The 26,792-nt window shown below is 43.3% G+C and overlaps 1 protein-coding gene across 6 annotated transcripts in view; it reads left to right on the top strand.

Moving 5' to 3' along the window:
* Positions 1-1,117: 1,117 nt before the first annotated feature.
* The window catches only part of LOC121573502 (adenomatous polyposis coli protein-like), a 36,523-nt gene continuing 10,848 nt past the window's right edge, over positions 1,118-26,792 (top strand). Inside the window, exons 1-9 of one of the 6 annotated variants that reach the window (XM_045222521.1) lie at positions 9,766-9,971; positions 11,110-11,184; positions 14,278-14,430; positions 21,412-21,496; positions 21,586-21,781; positions 22,219-22,327; positions 22,472-22,588; positions 22,918-23,001; positions 26,352-26,432. In XM_045222521.1, the coding sequence (XP_045078456.1) occupies positions 14,296-14,430; positions 21,412-21,496; positions 21,586-21,781; positions 22,219-22,327; positions 22,472-22,588; positions 22,918-23,001; positions 26,352-26,432 (807 nt within the window). In that variant the 5' untranslated portion in view covers positions 9,766-9,971; positions 11,110-11,184; positions 14,278-14,295. Of the gene's footprint in view, positions 1,350-9,765; positions 9,972-10,010; positions 10,882-11,109; positions 11,185-14,277; positions 14,431-21,411; positions 21,497-21,585; positions 21,782-22,218; positions 22,328-22,471; positions 22,589-22,917; positions 23,002-26,351; positions 26,433-26,792 lie in introns of those variants that run through there. The other 5 variants (XM_041885551.2, XM_045222522.1, XM_045222523.1 and 2 more) reach the window with 5 other exon arrangements.

Here is a 26,792-nt window from a genome sequence, read left to right as displayed (position 1 = left end):
TTGCTATTCGGAATCCTACCCTAACATTAGCCATTTTAAATGTCTACTTCAATGGGGTGACGTCAGAATTGGACGTCCCTAGGGTTCCGAATAGCAAAGACAGAGAAAGAAAACAAAATATTAGTCACTTTTTTAACAGCCATGTCCCTTTAAGAACTCATGGATGACATCACAGCGATCACACACTTGCAGAGTGTTCAGTTCATTACCAAGTGCAACTCGTCAGAACTGTTGTGAATACAAATCTCAGTTTTTTGACATTATTCCTTACTAACCAATTTAGTCACTGTGCGTAAATAATAAGTAAGGTATTTGTTTTCCCGACGAAGTTGTCAATAGTTTAAGAATATTTATGTCATTACAGCATTATGTATCTCGTTTTTTATGATAGCTATCTAACATTGTTAGCTACATCTTCCCTTGTCATTGTTAGCTGGCTAGTCTGATGTTGCTAGCTACTTGTATTTTCGTTTCAGTTATTGGATTATTATAATAGATGAGATCCGTATATCTTGTTTTGTTATTGCTAAATTAATGTGTGCCTTATCTTAGTATTGACGCCATTGTATTCATGTTTATTATTTCCAGACCACATCTTGTATGGATACATGGACAGTAAATTGGATAATCACAGCTGAGTGACATGGCACAGAATTGCAAACATTGTTAATCTCTAATCAACATTAAAGAACCCTAAACTGAGGAACTGTCTCTCACCATCTCTCTAATAGGAGTACAATCTCCATAACTTCACCTACTCACTCAATCAGTGTTTGAATTCCAGAGGCACCGCCCTCTACTTCGGTAGGGGTTATGGCAGGGTTTCCTAAACTCAGTCCTCGGCACCCCAGGGGGTGCACGTTTTGGCCCTAGCACTACACATCCGATTTAAACGATCAACTAATCATCAAGCTTTGATCATTTGAATCAGCTGTGTAGTGTTAGGGCAAAAACCAAAACGTGCAACCCTTGGTGTTCCGAGAACCTAGTTTGCGAAACCCTGGTATAGGGTTCAGGGTAGGGACGTCCCAAGGATCCCAGATAGCACCGCCTTTCTTTCTCACGGCCTGAGGGCGGTTATCCTTTTCGCATCATCATCATCAAGCATGCGCGCAAGCTGACAGTAGAGACAACATGGCGTAACGAAGGAAGCAAGCGTACAAAGAAAAAAAGCGGAGGGAGACACAATAGAAAAAAGTTTAGTTCGAGTCTTGAAGAATGTAACGTTTCAAAGTATAGGAATGGACCCCCGTGTAAAGTTACATTCAAGGTTTTGATAGGACATTTTCACCCTGGAATACACTATAAACTATTGGTGCAAAGAGGAGCGAATGTTGATAACGTTACAGGTAAGATAATTTACCTTAGCTAAATGTTAGCTCGCGAGCTAGCTAGCTTTTTAGCGAGTAATCTGCTACACTTTAGCTAGGAAGCAGCCTGTTGTTTTGACTGGAAGAAAACTACATATTAATATGGCAATACAAGTACCTCCGGTAGACCCTTTCAACCGAGTAGGACACGAGCTCATGTCAACTATTTTGAGCATGGCTATGGAAATGAGCTGGCATGAACTTCTCAGCTTAGCTTCCGTGCTAGTTTCTGATATGTAGCCTACATTTATCCTAGGCTACTGCTAGCTGTCGGGAATGAAGCAAAGAAGAGGACGACACTGTTTTTGGCAAGCTGCCAGCACTTTGTGAAGAAACGTTTTGCTAGTTAATTTCTTACACCAAAAATTACTGACGTCAACGTTTTTTTATTTTTAATAACCGAGCTGTAAAATAATTGAACGTTTTCATGTATCACGAGCGTGTGATACAAAGTTGAGTAATGTACGAATAACTTGATAACTACAATGTTACAATCGCCACAGCTACTTTACGTTCCATAAAGTTCGACTGGCTTGCTACTTTGTATCCGGTAACTTAGCTTGTATTGCATTGCCTAAACAAACCCTTTGGGTGACAAATTAGCCACATACACTGTTATTAATCAGGCGCTAGGATGTTGTCGACCTGGGATTTCAGATATCTATGGCAAGTCTGTAATAATAGCTGGATGGACAGCTTTGTCTTGACATCGTGAAAAGTACTGTAACTACAATGGAAGAGTAGGGTGGTAAAGTATATTATACACAGGATGGAATAATGCAGAGATTTAATAGAGGAAGTATTTAATGTCTCAAATTAACCAGATACTGTTGTTTTTCTGCTCAGTTGCCTCATCTGCTGTTGTCTTCAACATCAAACACTTGCTTGTCTTGCCTTCTGTAGCCCAGTGTTCGCAAACAGAGGCCTTCGGAAACCCCCAGCCAGCCCATTCCACACATTTGTTCAATTCCACCACCAACACACCTGTGGTCCTCTGTAGCTCAGCTGGTAGAGCACGGCGCTTGTAACGCCAAGGTAGTGGGTTCGATCCCCGGGACCACCCACACACAAAAATGTATGCACGCATGACTGTAAGTCGCTTTGGATAAAAGCGTCTGCTAAATGGCATTATTATTATTATTATTATTATTATTCATCTTGATTAGTTGAATCAGGTGTGCTGGTGGTGGAAATGAACAAATGTGTGGGGGGCCCAAAGATTGAGTTGCAGCCTATGCGAGACAGCATTATATGCCACCTGTCCCTCCAATGTTGCACTTCTCTGCACCATCTGGTAACCTTTGTGGTTACCTCAAATACAGCCACACTTTCTCCTGTCTCGCCTTTTTTGGTAAACACAGACACCCACAAGTTATTCTGGGATAGTGTTTTTATTGCATTCATCTTTCCATGTTGATAGAAAACTCCTGTATATTACCATGACGTGTTTGGTGTATTACATAGACTCTTGTGGAAACCCTAACAGTTTTAGCAGTGTCAAGCCATAGGCCTATATCTTGTCAAGTGGTCCCATTTATTGAAATTACTGTTATTCCCATCGGTACCCAACTATTGCATTGACTGGGTTGGAGGACTGTCAGTGTTTCGTCTCTCTCTGAGATATCTTTAGCTTGTTGCCTGGAATTGAACAAAGTCAATGAAAAATGTTTCCCGCACAAATAGGAGAATGAATGTGTGAGAATTATACTAAGGACAACAACACCACCAATGAGAGAGAGGGGACCAGGCCAGCCAACAAGACGGTGTCCCAAATGGCACTTCATTCCCTGCATAGTGTGCTACTTTTAACCAGGGGCATTAGGGCTCTGGTCAAAAGTAGTGCACTATATAGGGACTAGGGTTCCATTTGGGACGTAGTTCAAGGGTCCCTGGCTGCCAATGTCTGGCTTCCCCTTGCTCTTTCACAAACAGTCTTTATTTGCATGAAAAAAAACAACCTGCATTAACAAATACTTTTTCCATGAGAGAGAGAGAAAAAAAAAAAAAATATATATATATATATAGTCGCACTGTAGAACATCTGGCTATAGCCCTAATCCTATAACAGCCTATAGCCTAAACACTTTAGTACTATTTTCTGCTTGGTTGGAATATCAGCTCCTCCTGAACCCAGGTCCTGCTGTGAAGGCCGGGACATCCAGTGTTCTCTCTCAGTGCTCCTCCACTCACATGATGGGGATCTATTGAGTGGAGCATGGGGCTGCTATTGTTATGGATTTAGATCTCACAGGGGAATGGGTTTGACTTCCACCTGGATGTCTCTGTAATCCCTGTCAGCATGCAGCTAAAGTTACTAACCACTTTTTTGGAGCTAACTAACTAGTGCTCTCAAATCATATCCTGATGTCAACAGCAGATGAGTGGTCTTCACAACATGGCTAACTTACAGTTGAAGTCAGAAGTTTACATACACTTAGGTTGGAGTCATTAAAACTTGTTTTTCAACCACTCCACAAATGTCTTGTTAACAATCTATAGTTTTAGCAAGTTGGTTAGGACATCTACTTGACACAAGTAATTTTTCCAACAATTGTTTACAGATAGATTATTTCACTTATAATTCGCTGTGTCACAATTCCAGTGGGTCAGACGTTTACATGCACTAAATTGACTGTGCCTTTAAACAGCTTGGAAAATTCCAGAAAATGATGTCATGGCTTTAGAAGCTTCTGATAGGCTAATTTACATAATTCGACTCAATTGGAGGTGTACCTGTGGATGTATTTCAAGGCCTACCTTCAAACTCAGTGCCTCTTTGCTTGACATCATGGGAAAATCAAAAGAAATCAGCCAAGATCTCAGAAAAATAATTTTAGACCTCCACAAGTCTGGTTCATCCTTGGGATCAATTTCCAAATGCCTGAAGGTACCACGTTCATCTGTACAAACAATAGTACGCAAGTATAAACACCATGGGACCATGCAGCCGTCATACCGCTCAGGAAGGAGACGCGTTCTATCTCCTAGAGATGAACGTACTTTGGTGCGAAAAGTGCAAATCAATTCCAGAACAACAGTAAAGGACCTTGTGAAGATGCTGGAGGAAACAGGTACAAAAGTATCTATATCCATAGTAAAACCAGTCCTATATCGACATAACCTGAAAGGCCGCTCAGCAAGGAAGAAGCCACTGCTCCAAAACCGCCATAAAAAGGCCAGACTATGGTTTGCAACTGCACATGGGGACAAAGATCGTACTTTTTGGAGGAATGTCCTCTGGTCTGATGAAACAAAAATAGAACTGTTTGGCCATAATGACCATCGTTATGTTTGGAGGAAAAGGGGGGGTTGCTTGCATGTCGAATAACACCATCCCAACCGTGGAGCACAGGGGTGGCAGCATCATGCTGTGGGGGTGCTTTGCTGCAGGAGGGATTGGTGCACTTCCCAAAATAGATGGCATCATGAGGAAGGAAAATTATGTGGATATATTGAAGCAACATCTCAAGACATCAGTCAGGAAGTTAAAGCTTGGTCGCAAATGGGTATTCCAAATGGACAATGACCTCAAGCATACTTCCAAAGTTGTGGCAAAATGGCTTAAGGACAACAAAGTCAAGGTATTGGAGTGGCCATCACAAAGCCCTGACCTCTCTCCTATAGAAAATGTGTGGGCAGAACTGAAAAAGCATGTGCGTGCAAGGAGGCCTACAAATCTGACTAAGTTACACCAGCTCTGTCAGGAGGAATGGGCCATAATTCACCCAACTTATTGTGGGAAGCTTGTGGAAGGCTAGCCGAAACGTTTGACCCAAGTTAAACAATTTAAAGGCAATGCTACCAAATATTAATTGAGTGTATGTAAACTTCTGACCCACTTGGAATGTGAGTCTCCTGAGTGGCGCAGTGGTCTAAGGCACTGCATCGCAGTGCTAGCTGTGCCACTAGAGATCCTGGTTCGAATCCAGGCTCTGTCGTAGCCGGCCGTGACCGGGAGACCCATGGGGCGGCGCGCAATTGGCCCAGCGTCGTCCAGGGTAGGGGAGGGAATGGCCGGCAGGGATGTAGCTCAGTTGATAGAGCATGGTGTTTGCAACGCCAGGGTTGTGGGTTAGATTCCCACAGGGGGTATGAAAAAAAATAATGTAAGTCGCTCTGGATAAGAGCGTCTGCTAAATGACGTAATTGTAATTGTGATGAAATAAATAATTCTCTCTACTATTATTCTGACATTTCACATTCTTAAAATAAAGTGGTGATCCTAACTGACCTAAGACAGGGAATTTTTACTAGGATTAAATGTCAGGAATTTTGAAAAGCTGAGTTTAAATGTATTTGGCTAAGGTGTACTTCCGACTTCAACTGTAGCTAGCTAACATTTGTATATATAACTTATAGCTATATATATATTTATATTAACTGGCTAGCTAGCAGTTAGGTGGTCAATAAGGGAATGGGGGATACATAGTCAGTTTTACAACTGAATGCATTCAACTGAAATGTTTCTTCCGCATTTCAAATCAAATCGTATTTGTCACATATGCCGAATACAACAGGTGTAGACCTTACAATGAAATGCTTACTTACAAGCCCTTAACCAACAATGCGGTTTTAAGAAAAATAAGTGTTAAGTAAACAATAGATAAGTAAAAAATAAAAGCAGTAAAATAACAGTAGCGAGGCTATATACAGGGGGTACCGGTACAGAGTCAATGTGCGGGGGCACCGGTTAGTCGAGGTAATTTACCCCAACCCCTCTGAATCAGAGAGGTGAGGGGGGCTGCCTTAATCGACATCCACGTCAATAAGACAGAGCTATCTGTCTATTTCCGGGGGAACACTAGGCTAATTTGTTTAAACAGGATTTATTTCTGTTCTGTTCATGTCTCCCGAGTGGCGCAGTGGTCTAAGGCACTGCATTGCAGTACTAGCTGTGCCACTAGAGATCCTGGTTCGAATCCAGGCTCTGTCGTAGCCGGCCGCGACCGGGAGACCCATGGGGCGGCGCACAATTAGCCCAGCGTCGTCCAGGGTAGGGGAGGGCATGGCCGGCAGGGATGTAGCTCAGTTGGTAGAGCATGGCGTTTGCAACGCCAGGGTTGTGGGTTCGATTCTCACGGGGACCAGTATGAAAAAAAAAATATATATATATATATATAATGTATGCACTCACTAACTGTAAGTCGCTCTGGATAAGAGCGTCTGCTAAAATGACTAAAATGTAAAAAATGATGAGATCCTTTCTGTCTGTCTAACAGGTCTAAGCTAATACTCAATCTCCTATTAGCTTATGGGAGGGTTAACCCAATTGTGCAGGTTGTTAAATCAGTGTTTGGTTTTGGTCCTGGGTGTTTGCCCCATATTTGTGTTTGTCATTTATTGATTCTCTGGGGGTTGGTTTTGTGTTGCTTTCAGTGGTGTATGGTTACCCCCTAACCTCCATCCCCTGCGACCCGGTCAGTGGTGTGACCTTCAGGGCTCTGATTTTCTCCAGTTTTCTTTAACTTGTGACATTCCTGGATTATTCATTATATTAATAAAGTCTGATTTAAGCAACAAATATGATAGTCAGTTGAAAAAAGGTTAAGGGTACAAGACTCTGTACATATCTGGCTGTGTTGGCAGAATCACTACATATCCCATGGAGCCAAGCGGGGAAAGGCTGCCCGTTTTCACAGTTCCAAGACCAGACAGAAACGTCTACCTAACCCTATGTCAATGATGCCAGTGGATCTCAAAACTGAACTGGATCGGTGTTAAGTATAGGGCTGACCCCATTAAGTCGACTGGCCAGTTGTTTGGTCAATAGGCTGCTGTTGGTAGACCGAGATTTCTTTAGTCGAGCAGTCGCAAATATTTATAAAAAAATGTCATGGTGTACAAGACACCTGTCTGATTCGTGCCTGTCTGAGTGGACTAATCCATTGTGGAGGCCGTGGGGATGGCACATTCCATCACTAAGACATGCTACTGAAATTGTATATGGTTATATTATGTAAGAACAATGGTGCGACACTAATAAAAATAATATAATTTTATAACAAATGTGCTTTCTCCCGTGTTGGATAGTGGTCGCTGTCCGCGGTTCTGAAACATCAGTGCACTGTTGAATTGGCGCCTATTCCTAGACCATGTTGCTATGCGCATAATAGCAAAGTTAACCAGCATATTGGTATTGAGAACAATGTGGAGGAGCCAGCAGCGGAGTGAGGAGACGAGAAAACAGCCCTTGTCTTAATTGTCTAAGAAAGTGAAGAGACAAAAGCCCAACTTAATTAGGTCTATAATCAATAGCCAAACTGTTAAATGTGCCTGGCTTTATGAATCATCAATATATCTACAGAAATAAAACAGATCCTGCTTCTGTTGCCTGTTTTGAATGTTTGTTTAATAGCCTACTGATTCCGTGAGCTCCAAGCCTCACGCAACCACAACATGTTGGATAAACAATTTCACAAATTAATCTATGCTATGCTGTAATAAAGGTGCTACTCTGGTATTACTTATAATTTATTTAGTGTTTACACTCTTCCAAACGGTCAGAAAAAGTATAATATTGTAATCTATATGCACCTGTGGTACAAATAGGCCTAATAGGGTACATACGCAGCTGCGCAGCTCTCACTCCTATACCCTCCTTTTCTTGATCTCTTTATTGTTATTGTATTATTATTATTATGATCATTATAATAGTAAGTAATATCATTCGTAGGCATAGTATAGCAGCCTTGTATAACCACCATCGAGCCGTAGGCGTAAGAAGTGACTTACTTAGGCCTATATTTCAATAAGCTACTTATATAGGCTACTGTATCAATCAATCCATCATTCATACGAGTCATTCATGATTTGAAATGCAATCAAGCATTTTATACTGAACAAAACTATAAACGCAACATTCAACAATTTCAAAGATTTTACTGAGTTACAGTTCATATAAGTATTTTTTTTATTTCAGCTCATGAAACATGGGACCAACACTTTGCATGTTGCATTTCTATTTTTGTTCAGTGTAGTTTTAAAATAACAAAGCGACCCTTTAATAATTAGCATAAACAATAAATAAAGCTTTCCATGTCGGCAATTGCATTCACAAATGCATGCGACTGTTTTTTAGTCTTTGCTGTAATAAAGGCTTTACAAAAAATAATGTTACAACAGACTCTGGTACCCTTATAATTTAATTAGTGTTTACATTCATTGTTTACATTCTTTGATCGCCAGTAGTTTCCACAACTAATCAAATGTATTCCACACTTCTGACTTCCCCTTTCCCTCCTGAGCAACCAGTAAACATTCCCCTGTTTCGAGTTTGACACGTCCTCTGCATCCATTATGCTGTTACGGTGTTCGGAGTTTGTTATAACCAATTTATTGATGCAATTATGATAGACTATAGGACAGGCCCCGTTGGTCACATGCATACATGTGCCACGTTAAGAGAGCAAGGGTTGAGGGAATAGGGAATGTTTTTCCTAAACAAATGAGGGATTTTGGCTGTAATTATGTTGCAGCTTCAGCAACACGGACAGCGCGATGAACACTTTTGGTGTTCTGTGGTGGTCGCTGCAGCAGGGAGGAGAGAGCGGGACAACGGGTGCTAGTCACACTGGCATTTTTTAAAACACAGCGCAATAAGTCTGAGCCCAGCCTGACACAATCAAATCAATTGCAGTCGGACTCCCTCTAGTCATTTGTGTGTCTTAATTATTTCATCAAACAGTGCACTTAAAGCATCAGACAAGCTCAATGCATATAGTTGATTTTATTAAAACATGTAGGGTGTGTCTATATATGGAAAAAGTACTCATTTAAAAATGTCTACCAATCGATTGGTCGAAAGAAAAGACAACTCTCGGTCGACCAAGATATTTTTTTGTCGGGGACAGCCCAAGTTAAGTAGCGATGATATCCTTCGCCACTGTCATCTTACGACAGATATCTCGAACCAGTCATAACTATTCAACATCGTTTACGTTTCTTTACAGCAAATTTCTTAGTTACATTATTGAATAAGTAACAAAGGAGTTTTGAAGTTGAGGGTGGAGTATTTATGAAGTTTGTCAATGAGGACGAAAACTAGCATAGTTCAGCTAGCCAGCTAGTTTAGCCAGGGACAACGAGCACCGGCCTAGTGCACATGTGCGCTAATTCAGTAGACGGATTGTCGTTTTTATGCCATGATATGAGGAGCTGGCAGCGAAAAGTTTGATTTAAACAATTCAGAAACAAATAAGATGACTTATGTTTAAGGAGAGCAACTCGACATACAATCCTGAAATCAAATGTAACTGTCAATAGTAAAACAAAGCTTAAAACGATATTTGAGTGAACCTGAATCCAGAAAATTGTGAATTCTCATCCGGACACGGTAGACTCCTCCCTCACCACTTTATAAAAGCCTGAATTGAGTCGGCCGGGAGAAGCAGCTGTGCCACAGAGCTGGAAGCCAGCCAGCATCGGTCACTGCAGAACCAGCCACGGAAACAGCAGAACAGGGCTGTCCCTGCCTGATCCTCGCTGCCAGGCGATTGGCTGTACCGGGTGGTCATGTGACCAGGTGCTGGCTGGATGTGCTTTCAGCATCGGACACAGTTGAGAGGGAGATGGGATGGAGGCTGTCACTGCTATCGAAATGGGGTAAGGGTTTTTCTTTGTCATTTATTGAAAAGGCCCCCGCTTCTCCTTTCTACAACGGACAAAAATGGAGAGACACATTTTTTAAAATTCTTTCTGTTAATGGGGATTAGGGGCAGGCAGGGAGCTCCTGGGGGAATAATGGTGTGTTTGTGTGAATAGCGAGGCGTAGCCGCTAAGCCTTTTGGAGGGAGAGAGAGAGGGAGAGACTTCTGCTTAGCCTAGCTACCGGTTATGCTCCAACAAAGCAGACGTGTCATTGTGGCTGTGCGATGCTGTCTTTCTTTGGACGCTGTAGGGTTGCTATGGGGTCAGTCTGACAGTGGCTGTGTCTTCTTTGTCTGTGTTGACGTCATCATTGGTTAATCCCTGGTTGTATTGTGCTGTGAAGGGCTGGTTTAGTTGGGTTGTGTGTGAGCTCACGCAACTAAGTGTCTGCCTACCTTTCCTTTGTGGTGTCAAGGGAAGGGCAATTGTCGCTCAGCAGCTGACTGCAGGGTTTTTCTGGTTTAGCTATCTGCTGGGTGGGGTGGTATCCATCCATACAGTGTCATACACACACACACACACACACCCCTTAACAGATTCACAGAAATCCTCATCCATCCAGTGCAGTGCTACGTTCACTGCCAGTGTCAGACGAAAGGTAAATGTGAGCGCCTGCCTGGTTGTTTTATTGTGTCAAGATGGAATCCTCATTTTGGAGAGGGGAAGACGTTAACACAGTGGGAAGGATGCAGAGAGAATTGCTCTGAAACAGAAACCATATTTGATGGACTGACGCGAGGAGGATCTGTCTTTTTCATTATACATTTTAATGCACCAGCAAGCATAAACCTGCAAAATGGATACCCAGAATTTGTCAATTTAAGGGGAGGATGCATTTTGAGAATATTGATGCAATATTCATGAGGTAGAAAGAGGATGCAGTCCTCTGTCCTCTCGTCTCTTCTTTCTCAGCCCCTGCTCTGTTGTTCTTTTCATTCATTCTTTCATTCATTTGTTAATTCCTCTCTTTGCTTCTTCTCGCTCGCACCCCCCTCAAACCCTTTTGTAGCCTAAATTTGACAGGTTTAGCCTATATGGTGCCATTAGCGGTTTGCTTTGTTCAATGTTGTGTTGCTTTGTTTTCTCTGTCTAGAGGTATTACTGACTGGTTTTTAGTGGGCTGAGTTCTGTGGGTATATCGCTACATGATGCAGAGGGAGAGGACATGGTAAGATTCTAGATTCTTTTTTTTAACCCGCAAGTGTTGTGTATTGTGCGGTTACAGCCTGCACATTGTATCGGTTAAATGTTAAATGTTTTGTTTTCATCCATGGCCTAGCCTACGTTTAATGCACACTAGTGTCTGACCGAGAAGAGCGATCAATGTTATCTACTAGCCTAATTTAAAATATCATTAGCCTAATATCTGGAGGAAATTAAGTTCTTTACATATAGGTTAAAACTGTACAGTAAGGGCAGGATAAGTAGCCTAATAGGAAATGGTGTGGTGATGACAAGGAGATCATGCAGATGGGTCTAATTGATAATACGATTATGAACTGATGTGGATGTTGACGTAATTGACAATGCAATTATGAAAATGATATAGGCCTACAGGCTTGTGTAATTTTTTATACAATTTGTGTAACAGTATCTGGCAGGAAGGTAGACTATCTATAACAGCCATATTCACTATAATACTATAGCATTTAATGTTGATATGACACTGGGGCACAGTAAAACGATCATTGTAGAATTGCAACCTCAATCTGTATCCCATCCCCCTTCAGAGTCAGCAGTTGTAGACACTGGCTGTTTAAATGATGATGGTGATGATAAGCTCTCTCTTTTATGGCGTAGGCTAGAATTGAATCTCCAAAATGGCTGCCAATTGAACTACCTCAGTCTGCATCTGCCAACAGGGGCTTGTCTTTTGGCTCACCTTCTGCAGTTCTCCCCTGTATTGTAAATGCACGAAGTGGCAGTGTATCTAAAAAAAAAAAATGTTATTTTGGTTACCCCTTTGCATCAATAGATATAGAACCCTGATATATATTGTATATGTGCTCATTAGCCAATGCATTGACAGAACTCACAGGGTGGTTCTGGAATGCTGAATATTTGGTGGTTCTGGAATGCTGCCGAGTGTTTAATATGCCATTTAGCAGACGCTTTTATCCAAAGCGACTTACAGTCATGCGTGCATACATTTTTGTGTATGGGTGGTCCCGGGGATCGAACCCACTACCTTGGCGTTACAAGCTCCGTGCTCTACCAGCTGAGCTACAGAGTCCTGTGTATAGGATCCAGCCTAGTGAGGGCAATATTGAAATTCTGGGACAGACTCACTGCCCAATCAACCCAGCCTAATTGACTCACTGAATTCGATTGGCACTTCATTGGATCTTTATCAAACAAATAATGTTACTCTAGTCTAGGTCACCAGGACATTGTGGCAAACGAACCAATACCATGGTTCTGAATTACTAATAGGGTACTGTGAAGTTGATTGATTAGTCAATGTCGACCAGTGGATAATGTAAGCCAGTGTTTAGGCTAGTTAATTAGGTCTGTATGCTCGTGCCGGAGTCTGATCTAGTGGTAACACTGCTGAAGAGTTCCAAAGAGTAAGCCCTCATGCCAAGGTCTTTGCTGATATTTAACATGTCACTCACTGATCATTTGTTAACCAAAGAGTGATAAATCTTCCACCTCAGTGATCCAGTTACTACTCATTGCCGCTTGGTTGCCTCCTACCCTCTCCATAATGGATGATCTAAAAATACTAACTTTTCCTCAGCAAGACGAACGAGTCTCCCTCCTCTGTCATGTAGAGTTGTCTTCACAGGGCTGTAGGGGTCTCTGTGGCAAGTGAGTAATGGTGTTCCCTTAGCTGCCCAACTACATCTTCTGTCTTCTAGATCCCCTCTTCTCAGCTGATCTCAGAGAATCCCAGGTTAACACATTAGTAAACCACGTTCTGCCCTATTCATAGTAGATGCAATGCACGGTCTCTGTGGTGTGGTCCTTGCATGTGTTGGTTGCAGTAGATAGCAGAGATGTTTAGTTGCATTAACAAGGAGTATAGTGTAAACCGTGCCCATTTGGCCTAGGCTTAAATTGTACAGATGTGGTTAGTGAACGTGTGTGATATGGATTATCAGTGTTGTAGGATGTGCTTAATATTGAAAATATAAGGTTCTAATCTATTGGATTTTCAGGTGTTTAGGCTATACCATGTGCATTGAGATTTCAGTGGATGGATGTCAGTGGTAGTTGGCCATGAACCATTTGACAGGTGGGATGGCAAGAGATGGGATGGCACCGTTCTGCTCCGCCTGTAGCTTCACAGTGCTGGACTGGCCTTCTATGTCAGCTGGAGACTTTGACCTTGCATTTAATCCTATTTTATTCTGTCTTTTTTATCTTGCATCTAAACATTTTTTTAGCTAAAATGTAGCCTAATAACTACGCTATTATCGAACTGTTATCGTAATTACGGTGATCCACATTTTTTCCACTTCTTCCAACAACCGTTTCAGTCTGATCAAAAATTCAATGCAGGAAAGCTAGTCCAACCACTGACACGGCTTGCAAAATCTGCCCGGGCGTGAATTATTCACAAACCTAATGTTTTTAAAACCTGTGTGTGTGTGATAATTGCCCTCATCCCAAAGCCATATAAGGCATTTACGGCTCTTATTCTCTAGATCTTACCCTACTTTCTCAACAATCTTTCATAAAATCTTGTGTGCTGCTTTTTGTTTTAATATGTGACTTGCTTTGGCCCTCGAGCGACTGGCCTCGTCTTAAGTCCTGCCTCTCTGATACATTTACATTTTAGTCATTTAGCAGACGCTCTTATCCAGAGCGACTTACTTTATTTATTTATTTATTTTTCATACTGGCCCCCCGTGGGAAACGAACCCACAACCCTGGCGTTGCAAACGCCATGCTCTACCAACTGAGCTACATCCCTCAGTTGATAGAAAAAGGTTTCAATTCTTATAACCATCGCTGAACTGTAATTTGCCATTGCGACATCAATGTAATGGTAGAGGAAATGGTGCTATGAATGTGTCAAGGCTTTTTAAAGCCTATTTTCTTTGAAGAGCTGGATATTGATTGACATTGCATGTCATGGGCACTGTCCCCACTGACCGTAATGTAGCCTAGCTTAATTTAATCCATGAATCAAATGTAGGCCTCCAGATTAATTGTGATTTAGGCGATGTCTGTCTGTCTTTTATGGGCAATGTTCCACTGGTAGTAGGAGTTGAACCAACCTTATTAACCGTTGTTAATTTGTCCTCGTCCTTAGGTCAAGAGGTAGTCCAAGATGGCTGCAGCATCTTATGATCAGCTGCTGAAACAAGTGGAGGCACTGAAGATGGAGAACTCCAACCTTCGACAAGAGCTTGAGGACAACTCCAACCACTTGACCAAACTGGAGACGGAAGCCTCCAATATGAAGGTAATCAGACCTCGTCTATGATACACTAAGAACCCTGTGTCGAAGGTCGTGTTCATTATTGCACACTGGGTCGACAGTCGTGTTCATTATGGCATACTGTAGCAAAACATTTTCCTACATAAAATGCAAAGTACAGATGGCAGTCGCTCACCCCGTTACACTCAATTTCAAAGCGGTTCCTTCTGTTTCATGCCTACTGAACACAACCAAGCTTTTCCTCTTCCCTCAAATGCGTGTACCAACTCAGTGGCCTTGTGGTTAGTGTCCGCCCTGAGATTGGAAGGGTGTAAATTCAATCCCTGGCCGAGTCATACCAAAGACTGTAAAAATGGGCACTCAGCTTGGCACTCAGCATTAAGGAGATAGATCGTGGGGTAAGGCGTCCTGTCCATGGGGTGTACTTGTACATCAAGCTGCCTCACGTTACCGTCGTTGATGTGTTTGTCCCAGTTATTGCTTCACTCAGTAGGCTTCATCAAGCACAACAGTGGGATATTTCCCTAGGCAAGATCTTAGAACATAGCCTGTCTTCCAGCTTTGAACACCCAATATGCCTGAAATAAGATGTTAGTGTTGAGTGCTCCGCTGAAAGTAATTTATAGACTCTCTAATCCACCCCCTCTCAATATAGGCCTAGCTACCGAGGAAGACACCATGATGTAGCACGGACAGAAAATGTTAGCTAGTATCCGAGACAGAAATAAATATATCCTCCTTTTCTCCTCATCCTGTCCACATTCTCACAACACCCCTTCACAGGCCTCTCGCTCTCGCTCTCGACACATCCCACTGTATTGTCACTCTCTTGAATTATCCCCTCCCTATCTGCAGCCCAGAGTTGGGCTGTGTCTGAAAACGTTACTAGCTGTCATCCTCGTTTCTGCTGTCCTTGTTTCCTCAATTCCTCTCGAAGGTTATTGGAAGATGGGGGTTCGAGGGAGGCCCCTTGGATCCTCTCCTCCAATGCAATTTCAGAGGAATTGAGACTGAGGATGGAAAGATTTGGAGGTTAGTAACATTTTCAGACACAGCCTTGGACTGTTCATGAGAAGAGCTGCCATCCTGGGCTTGGCTGCTGAATGTGTCACACACACACACACACACATACACACTGGACACGCACACACTGGACACACACTGGACACATACACACTGGGGTTGGATGTACCAGCCTGCTAGGTGCCGTTGCTTTAATTGGATGATGTGACCTGGCAGGCTGAGACTTCAGGAGGTGATTTTAAACTCCTAGGGCTTTTCTGTTCTCACAGGAGTATTTGGGTTCTCAACAATCTCTGTCAATGTCTTCTACCCCACAATGCACCCCTGGGTAGTGAGTGGTGCCACCTCACATTAGGGAGCACTACTTTCTTACATGTGGCAGTACATTTTGTGGACGACTCATTAGCCCAGGAGCTAAGGACAAGAGACCGCAGATCTTTCCCTGAATCACAAATCAACTAGGGGTTGATTCTCTCTGATCTATTAAAATGCTTAGTTGCTTTTGTGTGTTGTGACATATTCATTTCCTGGGAATGAGTGACATCGTGGAAGGACTCACAGCATGTAGGGACTTGCTGAGGTATATGTTTGGTGCAAGCTTAGTCAGTATTAGCTATTAGTCGACGCTGGGTGAGTCTTAATGTGAATAACACTGATGACACATACTTTATGTGAGACTGTGTTCACTTTCCAGTAGGTTTGGAGCTGGGTTTGAGGTTTGCCTCAGTCTCACTTTGGGGGGGGGGGGGCTGGTCGGGGTCTACCGGCTCTACCCTTAGCTTAGCAGCAGTGCTGAATGTGCCAGTCTATCTATTAACAATGCGCCCCATCAGCTCTGCTCTGCCTCTCCGTCTGCTTTGGCTCAAATGGAAAACCTGCCAACTCAGTCAGTTTAGTAAGCCTAGGGATAGGCTACCTGCTACTCTGCAGTCTGATATTTCACGCTGGAGGGAGGTGGCTGTGGCACACTCCTTTGTGCTGCTGCAGATACAGAACCAGCCTGGGTTTGGCTTAGGGATTTCTCAATCTCTGGCACTAGCTTAACTCTTTTTAAGGAGATGTAATGTATAAAAAATTAAAATACATTCAAGTATAATTTTTGCCCTTGGTGCAACGACGCCATCCATTGTGTTGACCTGTATTGTTCAGAAATCCTTCCTGGACTGTAAGCTATAGTGTTGGAGGTTAGGTTACTGCATCCTGCAATGCTTACTAAATAGGGTTTAGCTTAATGCTTATCGTAAGTTGAGTGTTTTGTAGGTTAATGGTAGCCTAAGTAGTATAAACTCTAAAGCACTGTAGTGCAATGTTTCTATGTAGGCTAATTAGGGGGAAGGGTTATCATTTCCAACCAAGTGAGAATTATCAGGCCTATCTTGTAGAAATATGGCCTGTTAGTATTCCTTACTGGGGAGAACCCCTGGTGAGATCATAAAAGATGGATCATAAATAATTAGATTATTCAGGGGGTGAATAATGGTATTGTTAATGACTAATGGAAGAGATTAAAGACAGTCCGCCTTTTCCCTTTGTGGTAATCAGTCTTGTATTCATCAGAAACCATATCTCCCTCTGGCACGTTTAGATCGATGTAAGCTGCTCTTTCAAAGACACACACACACACACTGCTCATTCTGAGACGCTCTCTTCCCTCCGCACCTCGGGGAAGGCAGGGTCTTTTTTTAGCGTCTCTCTCCCTTCCTCTCATTGTATCTGATGAATGCGCCTCTCTCAGTTCCGACATCCAGCCATTTCCTCTCTCCTCGGGGCTCAGGGTCTGCATCCCAAATGGCACCATTTTCCCCTTTTATAGTGCACTACATTTGACCAGGGCCCATAGGGTGCACTATATAGGGAATGGGGTGCCATTTGGGACGCATCCAGGCTGTCACAGGCTCACAGCTGCAGGGAGACCAGAGGAGAGCACGAACAACGGCATCTCCATCAATGAGCACTGAGCAGGCTTCCTCTCTTTCCTACACACCAAGCCATGACACACAGCGCAACAAGAGCTCCATTTTAGTTCAATAATTATGTTTACGAGCACGTGCGCACACGCGCGCACACGGACACACACACATCGAATTGTACTTGTATCTTATGTAACCCAGTTTTAACATAAACCCTACAGCTTTAGATGAGCACTAAACCTCTATAAATCCTCAGTCATTCCATCCTGTATGTGGAAAGCGATGATATAAAGTGAAATTTTGCATGTGATATCTCTTAAGTTTCTGGCAGAAAGTTTCTTCAGAAGTTACTGGTGAAATTGAAATCACCTTTTGGGGGGATCAATACTAGTGGCTCATTCCCAGTGGGTGGGTCCACAACATAATAGTCTAATACTGCTACTGGGGGAGTTGAAATGGGCTTAGTTCTCAGAACAGACAGGTTTTTATGATTTAAGCTTTCTACTTAACGGGGCCCTGAATCTCCTAAGCTTTTTAGGAATCCACTTTGTTTAGCAGAAAAGTTAAATCAAGGAGTTTCAGACATAGAAATTAAGGTTTTCCGATCATCAATGAATAGCTTTTGAACAAAACAGAACTCCCGTTTCCCCCCCAAAAAAATCCATGCCTTTTTCTATTTTGAGAAGTCTTATTTCTGGTGTACTATAATCCTAAAATTACCTAACAGGAATCTGTGGTGGTCTGGGTCTCTCGTTAAGTAAAGCCTAGCAGGTAAGGTTACTTCACACATTAGTGTCCTAATCTAAACCCTCCAGGCCTGCCTTCCCATGACAACATCAATGCTTGTTTTTTCCTTATTACACACCACATGCATAAAAAATAAAATAAAATAGCATTCTCAATGACAGTCTACATTTTTCCAGTCAGAGTGCAGTACAATAGCCGGACATGGCGTGGTCCCTTCCCCTCTCCCCTTGTTCTGCTTTTGCCCCCACTCACACACAGGACCCGTCCCTCCAACCGGACTCACAGGCCAACCAACAACCAAACCCCAGGGCCTCATGGGAGCCCAGTTCAGATGAAACGAGAGTCTGATGAGAATGAGACCCTGGCGTGCTGGGTGGGTTTTGGCTCTGCAGATGGGTACTTTTACAGCATTGATTTGAGTTACTAGGAGTATTGGATTACCTTTTTAAAAGCCTGGCTGTCTGTAGTGTGTGTGTGTGTGTGGAGGGCATGCAGGACACTCAAACACTGCAGGGATGCCCTGGTATTCTAGCCGGTCTCTCTGTTGGATTTGTTTATTGGGGAAGAGTGTGTCCATTTTCCCGTCTCGGATTGAGCAAACAGATCCAGAATGCTGAGACTCGGACAGCAGTGGACTAAAAATATAATTTAAAGAGTTGACAACTGGACTTGGTATCGATGTGGCTGCTTCAAGGTTTGCTTTCCTTTTTTATTTGGTTTAGCAGCTAGTATTTGATTATCCTACTAATTGAAGTAAGGTCAGACTTGATTAGTGTTTTTTGTACTTTCCTACAGTAGTGGCTTGCCTGTCCTCAATTTCATTTACTCTCAAGGACCCAATGGTTATTTGTTTTTATGGGTCTTTTTATAGGCCAGATCAATCTATATGGATTCTCCTCTTGGTCTTGAATTTACGGTCAGCTAGTAATCAGCGTTCTAAATGACCTGTATTCTAGTCACATGTTAGCAACAACATGTCCGTCACCCCCGATGGTTGAATAGAGGAGTGGTTCTGCTAGGAGCTGCTGTGAATAGAATGAGGGGCTCTTTTATCATATGATCCCAGCCTGATAATGCAGCCGTTGTGCAGTGTGTCTAGACGTCACACATGCTTTAGAGGGAGCGGGAGAGGGCGCATCACACAGTCAGGGCTGTGTGTGTGTTGTTTCCTGCTATCCAGCCCTCTGGTCTGACCCCCTTTCAGCCCGCTCATCGATGCATGGGCCAGGATCAGAGGTCATAGGGTGGAGGTCAGCGGACACTGTGACCCTCCGGGTCATGCGTTTGGTTACGTTGGGAGTAACCCTTCAATCTAATGGGAAGCAGCTGTATGGACATAGCCTCTTGATGGCCCCTGGTCTTTGACTGAGACTGGGACAGGCAGGGTAGAAGAAAAACCCTGTTCTGTTTCCTGAGTGGGAGCCGTGTTGTCGCCGGACATTGTGTCGTCGGACATCACTTCTCTGCTCTGATGCTTCCCTCTCCCCTCGGACTCACTGGAGGACGGGAGACTATTCTTTCTAGTCCACTTGAAAAATTACATAAGCTAACGAACCATTAAATCTGGAAATACCTTTTTACTAACTTTTGATTTATTGACCTGCAGTACAAATTTGCAGTTAATACAATATAAAGTCCAGATTGGTTGGAGGATTCTGCCTGCTGTGGAGACTACCACTGCTGCTACAGCTGTAGTACTGAACTCTGGGGTTCCTGAGCTATATGGACATGATCGTATCCAGCCTCTCGTTCGCTATGCTGTATCATTCTGATTGTAGGCCTAGTTGTTTTAACGCTGGATTTATTATTCTCCTCTGGAAGTATGCCTTTCCACCCTTCAGTTTGTCACTGTTGTAAGTTCATTGTGGTAAGTCTTAGTCCTCCTGTAACAAGGCAGCTTCAATAGGCTAATTATGTTCATGATCTTTTTCCAGTGATGTTATAGAGCCGAGCGTTTAACTGATTATGGACAGGACACGTAGTCAAACAAACCCGTAGCGGGATCAAGATCTGTAAGATCTTCATAATGTGGTGTATATTAGGTCAAGTGGGTTCAGAGTTCCATTTTGAAATGTGTCATTTAATGGTTTTATAAGTATTAACTAGGCTGCTTTTCCCACTTTAACAAGGGTTTTGGCTAAATTTAGTTTTTTTCATTTGTGGATATAGGCCTACAGCAAACAATGCATTGCTACTGTATGTCTTTGGGTTGGTTGGCCTGTGAAAAGGCTAAAGATGAAGATGCATCAGATACCTTATCGGAAAGGATGGGAGATAATGTCCATAGGAGGAGAAAAACTGCTCTAGCTGACCTAGAGGATGGCAGATGTCATTGGTTGACTGAAGAGTAGAGTACACTGAGAACAATATCAAGTCTAAAGAATAGCATCCCTCCCTTCAGGGCAAAGTCACTGATGAAATCAAAGGGCCATTTCTTAAAAAGCCATTAGTGGCATGCTCTTTAGGAACAGAGAGACTTAGTTAGGGTCCAACCTACTATACTGTCTGTATCCAAGAAAGGCACCTGACCAATTCATTAGACCTAGCCTTATTCAAGAAGACTTCTTTTTGTTTCTGATTAGCGACCACTGTAATGAATCAGCCCGTTCTTTGCTGCTACTTTTCTGTTGCACTTTTGTTCTTCTAAAGAGGAAAGGTCTTCTTCAAAGCCCTATTAGATGTCTGTCTCTCTGACTGTGAACCTCCTGGTTGTGACGTTGGGGGGGGGGGGGAAGAGCGAGGGATAGTTAAGGGGAGGGAGAGACTGAAAGAGGGAGAGGTGGGAAGCAAGTTCCTTGGCGTCCACATCACGAAGGACTTAACATGTTCCACACATACCCCCTCAAGAGGCTGAAAAGATTTTGCATGTGCCCTCAGATCCTGAAAAAGATCTACAGCTGCACCATCGAGAGCATCTTGACTGGCTGCGTCACTGCTTGGCATGGCGAATGCACCGCCCTTGAACCGTAAAGCACTACAGAGGATGGTGCGGATAGCCCAGTACACCGGGGCCGATCTCCCTGCCATCCAGGACCTCTATATCAGACAGCGTCAGAGGAAGGGCCGAAAAATTGCCAAAGACTCCAGCCAACCAAGCCATAGACTGTTCACTTTGCTACCGTCCGGCAAACATTACCGGAGTCCCCCCTTACTTTTTTCTGTTTCTAAACTAAAAGAACATTGCTGTTCTTTCCTGCTTTTGAAATGTGTGTGAGTGTGTCCCTCTGTGCGTATACATATCAACTAGATGTTGTTCAGTGTTCTTATTCGCGGTTGTGTGTTTACAAACAATACATTAAAAGTGATTGCTTTTCCTGTCTTTCAGGAGGTGCTGAAACACATACAGGGAAGCATTGAAGAAGACTCAACCGATTCATCTGGACAAATCGATCTCCTAGAAAGACTGAAAGGTATGCATCCCACATGAGGTGACAGAATTAGCTGACTGAAACGCATGTTCTATTAAATAACCTCAATTTGATGTTCCTTCCTCCGGTAGAAATTAGCCTGGATCCTAACACTTACCCAGGGGTAAAGCTGAGACCTAAGCCATCTTCCATGCAGGGTTCAGGCTCTGGGCATTCAGGGGACAGCAGCCCCAGCCCCATGGGTTCCTTGGGCTCCCTCCAAAAGAGAGGGGTGTCCAATGGCGGCAGAGACACCGCTGGCTACCTGGAGGAGCTGGAGAAGGAGAGGTGAGCTCCTGCTTGCATTATGATGTATTTTCACATTAGTTTGTCTTTGTTGAAGGCTATACTTAGTCTCCATCCCAAACGGCACCCTATTCCCTACATTTGCCCCTCTCCCTGCCAAATCACATTATGAATGCAATGGTGCAGTCTGAGGGCTTCCATCACATAGTGCGTCATGCTAACATTGTTAGGTTGCAAAGTGTATTCCCGGGCATTAGTCACAGACCGGATGCATTAGGCGGTCGTATTCAGGACACCTACCCTGTTTTATTCTGGCATATCAATGCTGTATATGTGTCTTTCTCTTAGGTCTTTGATTGGAGTTTATATGGTCTGACTTCGGTCAGTGTTTTGTATCTTTGGTCTCTGATTGGTGAATTGTTTATTGAATTTTTTATATCTTGGGTCTCTGATTGGTGCGATTGTCTCTGTCCTGTCAGGTCCTTATTGATGGCGGAGCTGGAGAAAGAGGAGAAGAAGAAGGACCAGTATTACGCACAGCTGCAGAACCTCACCAAGAGGATCGACAGCCTACCGCTGACTGAGAATGTAAGTGTGTTGGGATGGGGTATAATGACTTATAGATGCTCTCAAAGTACCATAACTGACAGTACGCAGTTATCCTCTCTGCAGTATTAAATATTCAACATTTCGTCATGCCTGATGTGTTGTTGATCATGTTTGCGGTTGCAGCAATTCTCCCTGCAGACGGATATGACCCGTAGGCAACTGGAGTACGAGGCGAGGCAGATCAGAGCCGCCATGGAGAAACAGCTGGGAACCTGCCAGGATATGGAGAAGAGGGCACAGGTGAGGAAAGATGGATGAGATAAATGGAGACAGTGAAAAAGGAGAGAGAGGAGGTAGAGAAATGTATGGAATGAGTCATTGATTAGGAAACACACACACACACACACACAGGAAGAACAGAATGGTCAGTAAGGATACTGATTAAGTGGGATGAGATTATGTAGGCAGTTGGGGGGTAGGACATTTAGTAAATGGACTTAAATTGACATAATTCAACAACGTCTGTCTGCTTCTACGAATGCTTTTATTCAGTAAGTGTTACATAATTGTAATATCCGGTTATCATCCTCTGAGTGATTGCTTCCTGTAAATGTCCTGCCGTGTTTCAGGTGAGGGTGACTCGTATTCAGCAGATAGAGAAGGACATACTGAAGATCCAACAGCGTGTCCAGTCTCCACCTGCAGAACCAGAGGTATGTGATACTCACCCCAGCCTCTAGACTGTACATCTAGGCCTTGTTCTAGCCAGGACAATAAAGGTACAGAATATCTCACTGTAAATACATTTAGCGGACACACATTATTCCTGTCCAAAATGACTAAAATGCCCTTCGACAATATAGAGGGTCCGGGACTAAGCATAATCTGTGTCTGGGAAACCAGCCCTAAATGTATTTACATTGAGATATTTTGACCCTCTGTTGTTTCTGGCAACACTTTCTCTGTATTCTGGCTAATGCCTGGCCTGTCTCTGTATTCTGGCTAATGCCTGGCCTGTCTCTGTATTATGGCTAATGCCTGGCCTGTCTCTGTATTCTGGCTAATGCCTGGCCTGTCTCTGTATTCTGGCTAATGCCTGGCCTGTCTCTGTATTCTGGCTAATGCCTGGCCTGTCTCTGTATTCTGGCTAATGCCTGGCCTGTCTCTGTATTCTGACTAATGCCTGGCCTGTCTCTGTATTCTGGCTAATGCCTGGCCTGTGTGGACATCTCCGTCTCAGCAGACATTCCGTGGTCACAGGTTGTTGGCTTTTAGTCATGTAAAGAACCTGAAGCTGCTTCCATCTGAGTGTCGTACCATGTCAGAGTCAGCCATCCCATTTTCTGATATCCATTTAATCCTCCATGTTGTACTGGTTGCGCTAACCGTACCGTTCCCCTTTCTATGCAATGGGGAATGATGTGTAGCCTCCATCCCTGCTTTACAGAGAAATGTCTCATGGACATTGACTAGTGTACAATAATGCTTTGTTACTGATCCGATATGGTGATTTATCTGAACTGAACACACACTGTCCTCTCTCATCCAATCATTTTGCAGTGTTCTGCTCATCTAAACAAGAGCAGCATTTATTTACAGTGGCTCCTAAGGACACTAGAATGCTAGAAGCAACTCTAGAATACGGAGTTCCTTCCAGCATTCCACTGTATCTAACTTCTGACCCTGATTCTGGGGGGTGAAATGAACCATAGGCTTTCTCCTGTTCTCTCTCCTTGTGTTAAATATTAAAAAGAGAGCTAGTGAATGAATGACATTTTATTTTCGTGTCAAATTACCAGTTGGCAACCCGTCCCTTATGGGATTAATTGACACACACACAAACATTACTATAGTTCACTGTCATAATTCAGTGATCATTCTTCTTCCGGTGTTATAATAAATAAATAAATAAATAAAATTTATTCCGGTGTTCTCTGCAGTGCATATCGCATACAGAGTGGGGGAAAAAATCAATACATAATAGTAAATAAGATAATCCAAAGAAGAATTATATCCTTAGAGCAGTAAAAATATACATGCATACATACATACAGTGCCTTTGGAAAGTATTCAGACCCCTAGACTTTTTCCACATTTTGTTACATTACAGCCTTATTCTAAAATGGATTAAATAAATAAAAATCCTCAGCAATCTACACACAATGCCCCATAATGAGAAAGCGAAAACAGGTTTTTAGAAATGTTAGCAAATTTATGAAAAATAAAAAACAGAAATACCTTATTTACATAAGTATTCAGACCCTTTGCTATGAGGCTTGAAATTGAGCTCAGGCATTGATCATCCTTGATATGTTTCTACAACTTGATTGGAGTCCACATGTGGTAAATTCAATTGATTGGACATGATTTGGAAAGGCACACACCTGTCTATATAAGGTCCCACAGTTCACAGTGCATGTCAGAGCAAAAACCAAGCCATGATGTCGACGGAATTGTCCGTAGAGCTCCGAGACAGGATTGTGTCGAGGCACAGATCTGGGGAAGTGTACCAAAACATTTCTGCAGCATGGAAGGTCCCCAAGAACACAGTGCCCTCCATTCTTAAATGGAAGAAGTTTGGAACCACCAAGACTCTTCCTAGAGCTGGCCGCCCGGCCAAACTCAGCAATCGGTGGAGAAGGGCCTTGGTCAGGGAGGTGACCAAGAACCCGATGGTCACTCCGATGGTCACTCATCTCCCATCTCCAGAGTTCCTCTGTGGAGATGGGAGAACCTTTGAGAAGGACAACCATCTCTGCAGCACTCCACCAATCAGGCCTTTATGGTAGAGTGGCCAGACGAAAGCCACTCCTCAGTAAAAGGCACATGACACACCGCTTGGAGTTTGCCAAAAGACACCTAAAGACTCTCAGACAATAAGAAACAAGATTGAACTCTTTGGCCTGAATACCAAACGTCATGTCTGGAGGAAACCTGGCACCATCCCTACGGTGAAGCATGGTGGTGGCAGCATCATGCTGTGGGGATGTTTTTCAGATTGTGCAAAGCTGTCATCAAGGCAAAGGGTGGCTATTTGAAGAATCTCAAATATAAAATATGTTTTGACTTGTTAAACACTTTATTTGGTTACTACATGATTCCATATGTTTTATTTCATAGTTTTGATGTCTTCACTATTCTTCTGCAATGTAAAAAATTGTGAAAATAAAGAAAAACCCTTGATTGAGTGGGTGTGTCCAAACTTTTGACTGGTAGTGTTTATACTAGTCTTCCATCCAATTTTAATTGAATGAAGGAGGACATGTTAGACTGCAGCACTAGACACATTAGCTGACCTAGTGACTGAGAATGTGTGCAGTCAATCAACCGGTGACCTACCTTCTGCTCCTGTTGGATGCACAGCCAAGAAGCCATAAGGCCTTGGTGGGTGTTCATGTGTCACTGTGCATGAATACCGTATTCAAGCCAGTGCACTCATGCCTGCATCATGTGAGATTGTGTTTATTTGGTGGCCCATACAGAATGGGTGCTCGTGTGTTTGGCTGTTTGGTAATTATGTGTGTGTACACTACTACAATCTCTTACTCTACATGAGTGGATAAATCATTGGACACATTTAATTCCCCCCTCTTTGACTGTCATCCTGCAGGCTGAGCTACAGCTTATGTAGGTCAGGGATAAGGAAGCCTGATGCTGCTGCTCTAGCTAGCCTAGTGACTGAAAGCTATATCCTCCTCTATCGCCATCACTCTGTTTGTCTCGGAGTCTCTCACACCCACTCTCAATCTCTCTCTATTGCTATCACTCCCTGTCTCACACGTCCACTCTCTCTCAATCTCCTGTCTTCCTCCTCTCTCACTCCTCCTCATTCTGTCTTGCTCTCTCCCTTTCCTTCCTTTCAGTCTCTCCGCCTGCCCTACGGGGACTGTTTTCTGTTTCCTATTTTTTGAACGGATTCTGCCTCTGCTTCCAGGTGACTGGTTCTGTTTCCTCTCTCTCTCTCTGTTGTCTAGTTCCTCTCATCCCTCATTTAGCCTGCTACATGAATGGTTCGCTCCTCTGGAGGTCTGAACCTTATTTCCCTCTTTCTTTCCCCGTGCAGAGCATGCATGACCAGGCTGCTCAGGATCAGGGAGCCCAGGCTTCAGGGCACAGTGGTGGGCCTAATGCTGGGTGTTCTCAGGTGAGACTCACCTTCTTTCCGTACCTGATCCAAGACAATCAGCATGTTTGAGGGGATCATTATTAGATCATTATGAGTAGCATATTGGAATGCAATGTGATTTGTAGACTGTGATTCTACGTAGTTTGACTGCAATGTAGTCCATCTGAAACAAACACAGTGCTTGCACCCCCAGAGATTTGTAGTTAACGTTTGACGGATTCATTTTTGCTTCCTTTGGTCCTATAATGCTCCAGAAAATAACTTCCGCCATTGGACTGACTGGTGATGTTGGTTAGGGGAGTTTGGCTGAGCTGTCGTGCGCTGCCTTTTTTGCCGTGCTTAGAGCCTTGACTTTCCATTTAATGCTAATGATGTGTC

The sequence above is a fragment of the Coregonus clupeaformis genome, chromosome 9, assembly GCF_020615455.1.
Source record: "Coregonus clupeaformis isolate EN_2021a chromosome 9, ASM2061545v1, whole genome shotgun sequence".
NCBI classification, from domain to species: Eukaryota; Metazoa; Chordata; class Actinopteri; order Salmoniformes; family Salmonidae; genus Coregonus; species Coregonus clupeaformis.
This window is presented reverse-complemented; position numbering and strand designations above follow the sequence as displayed.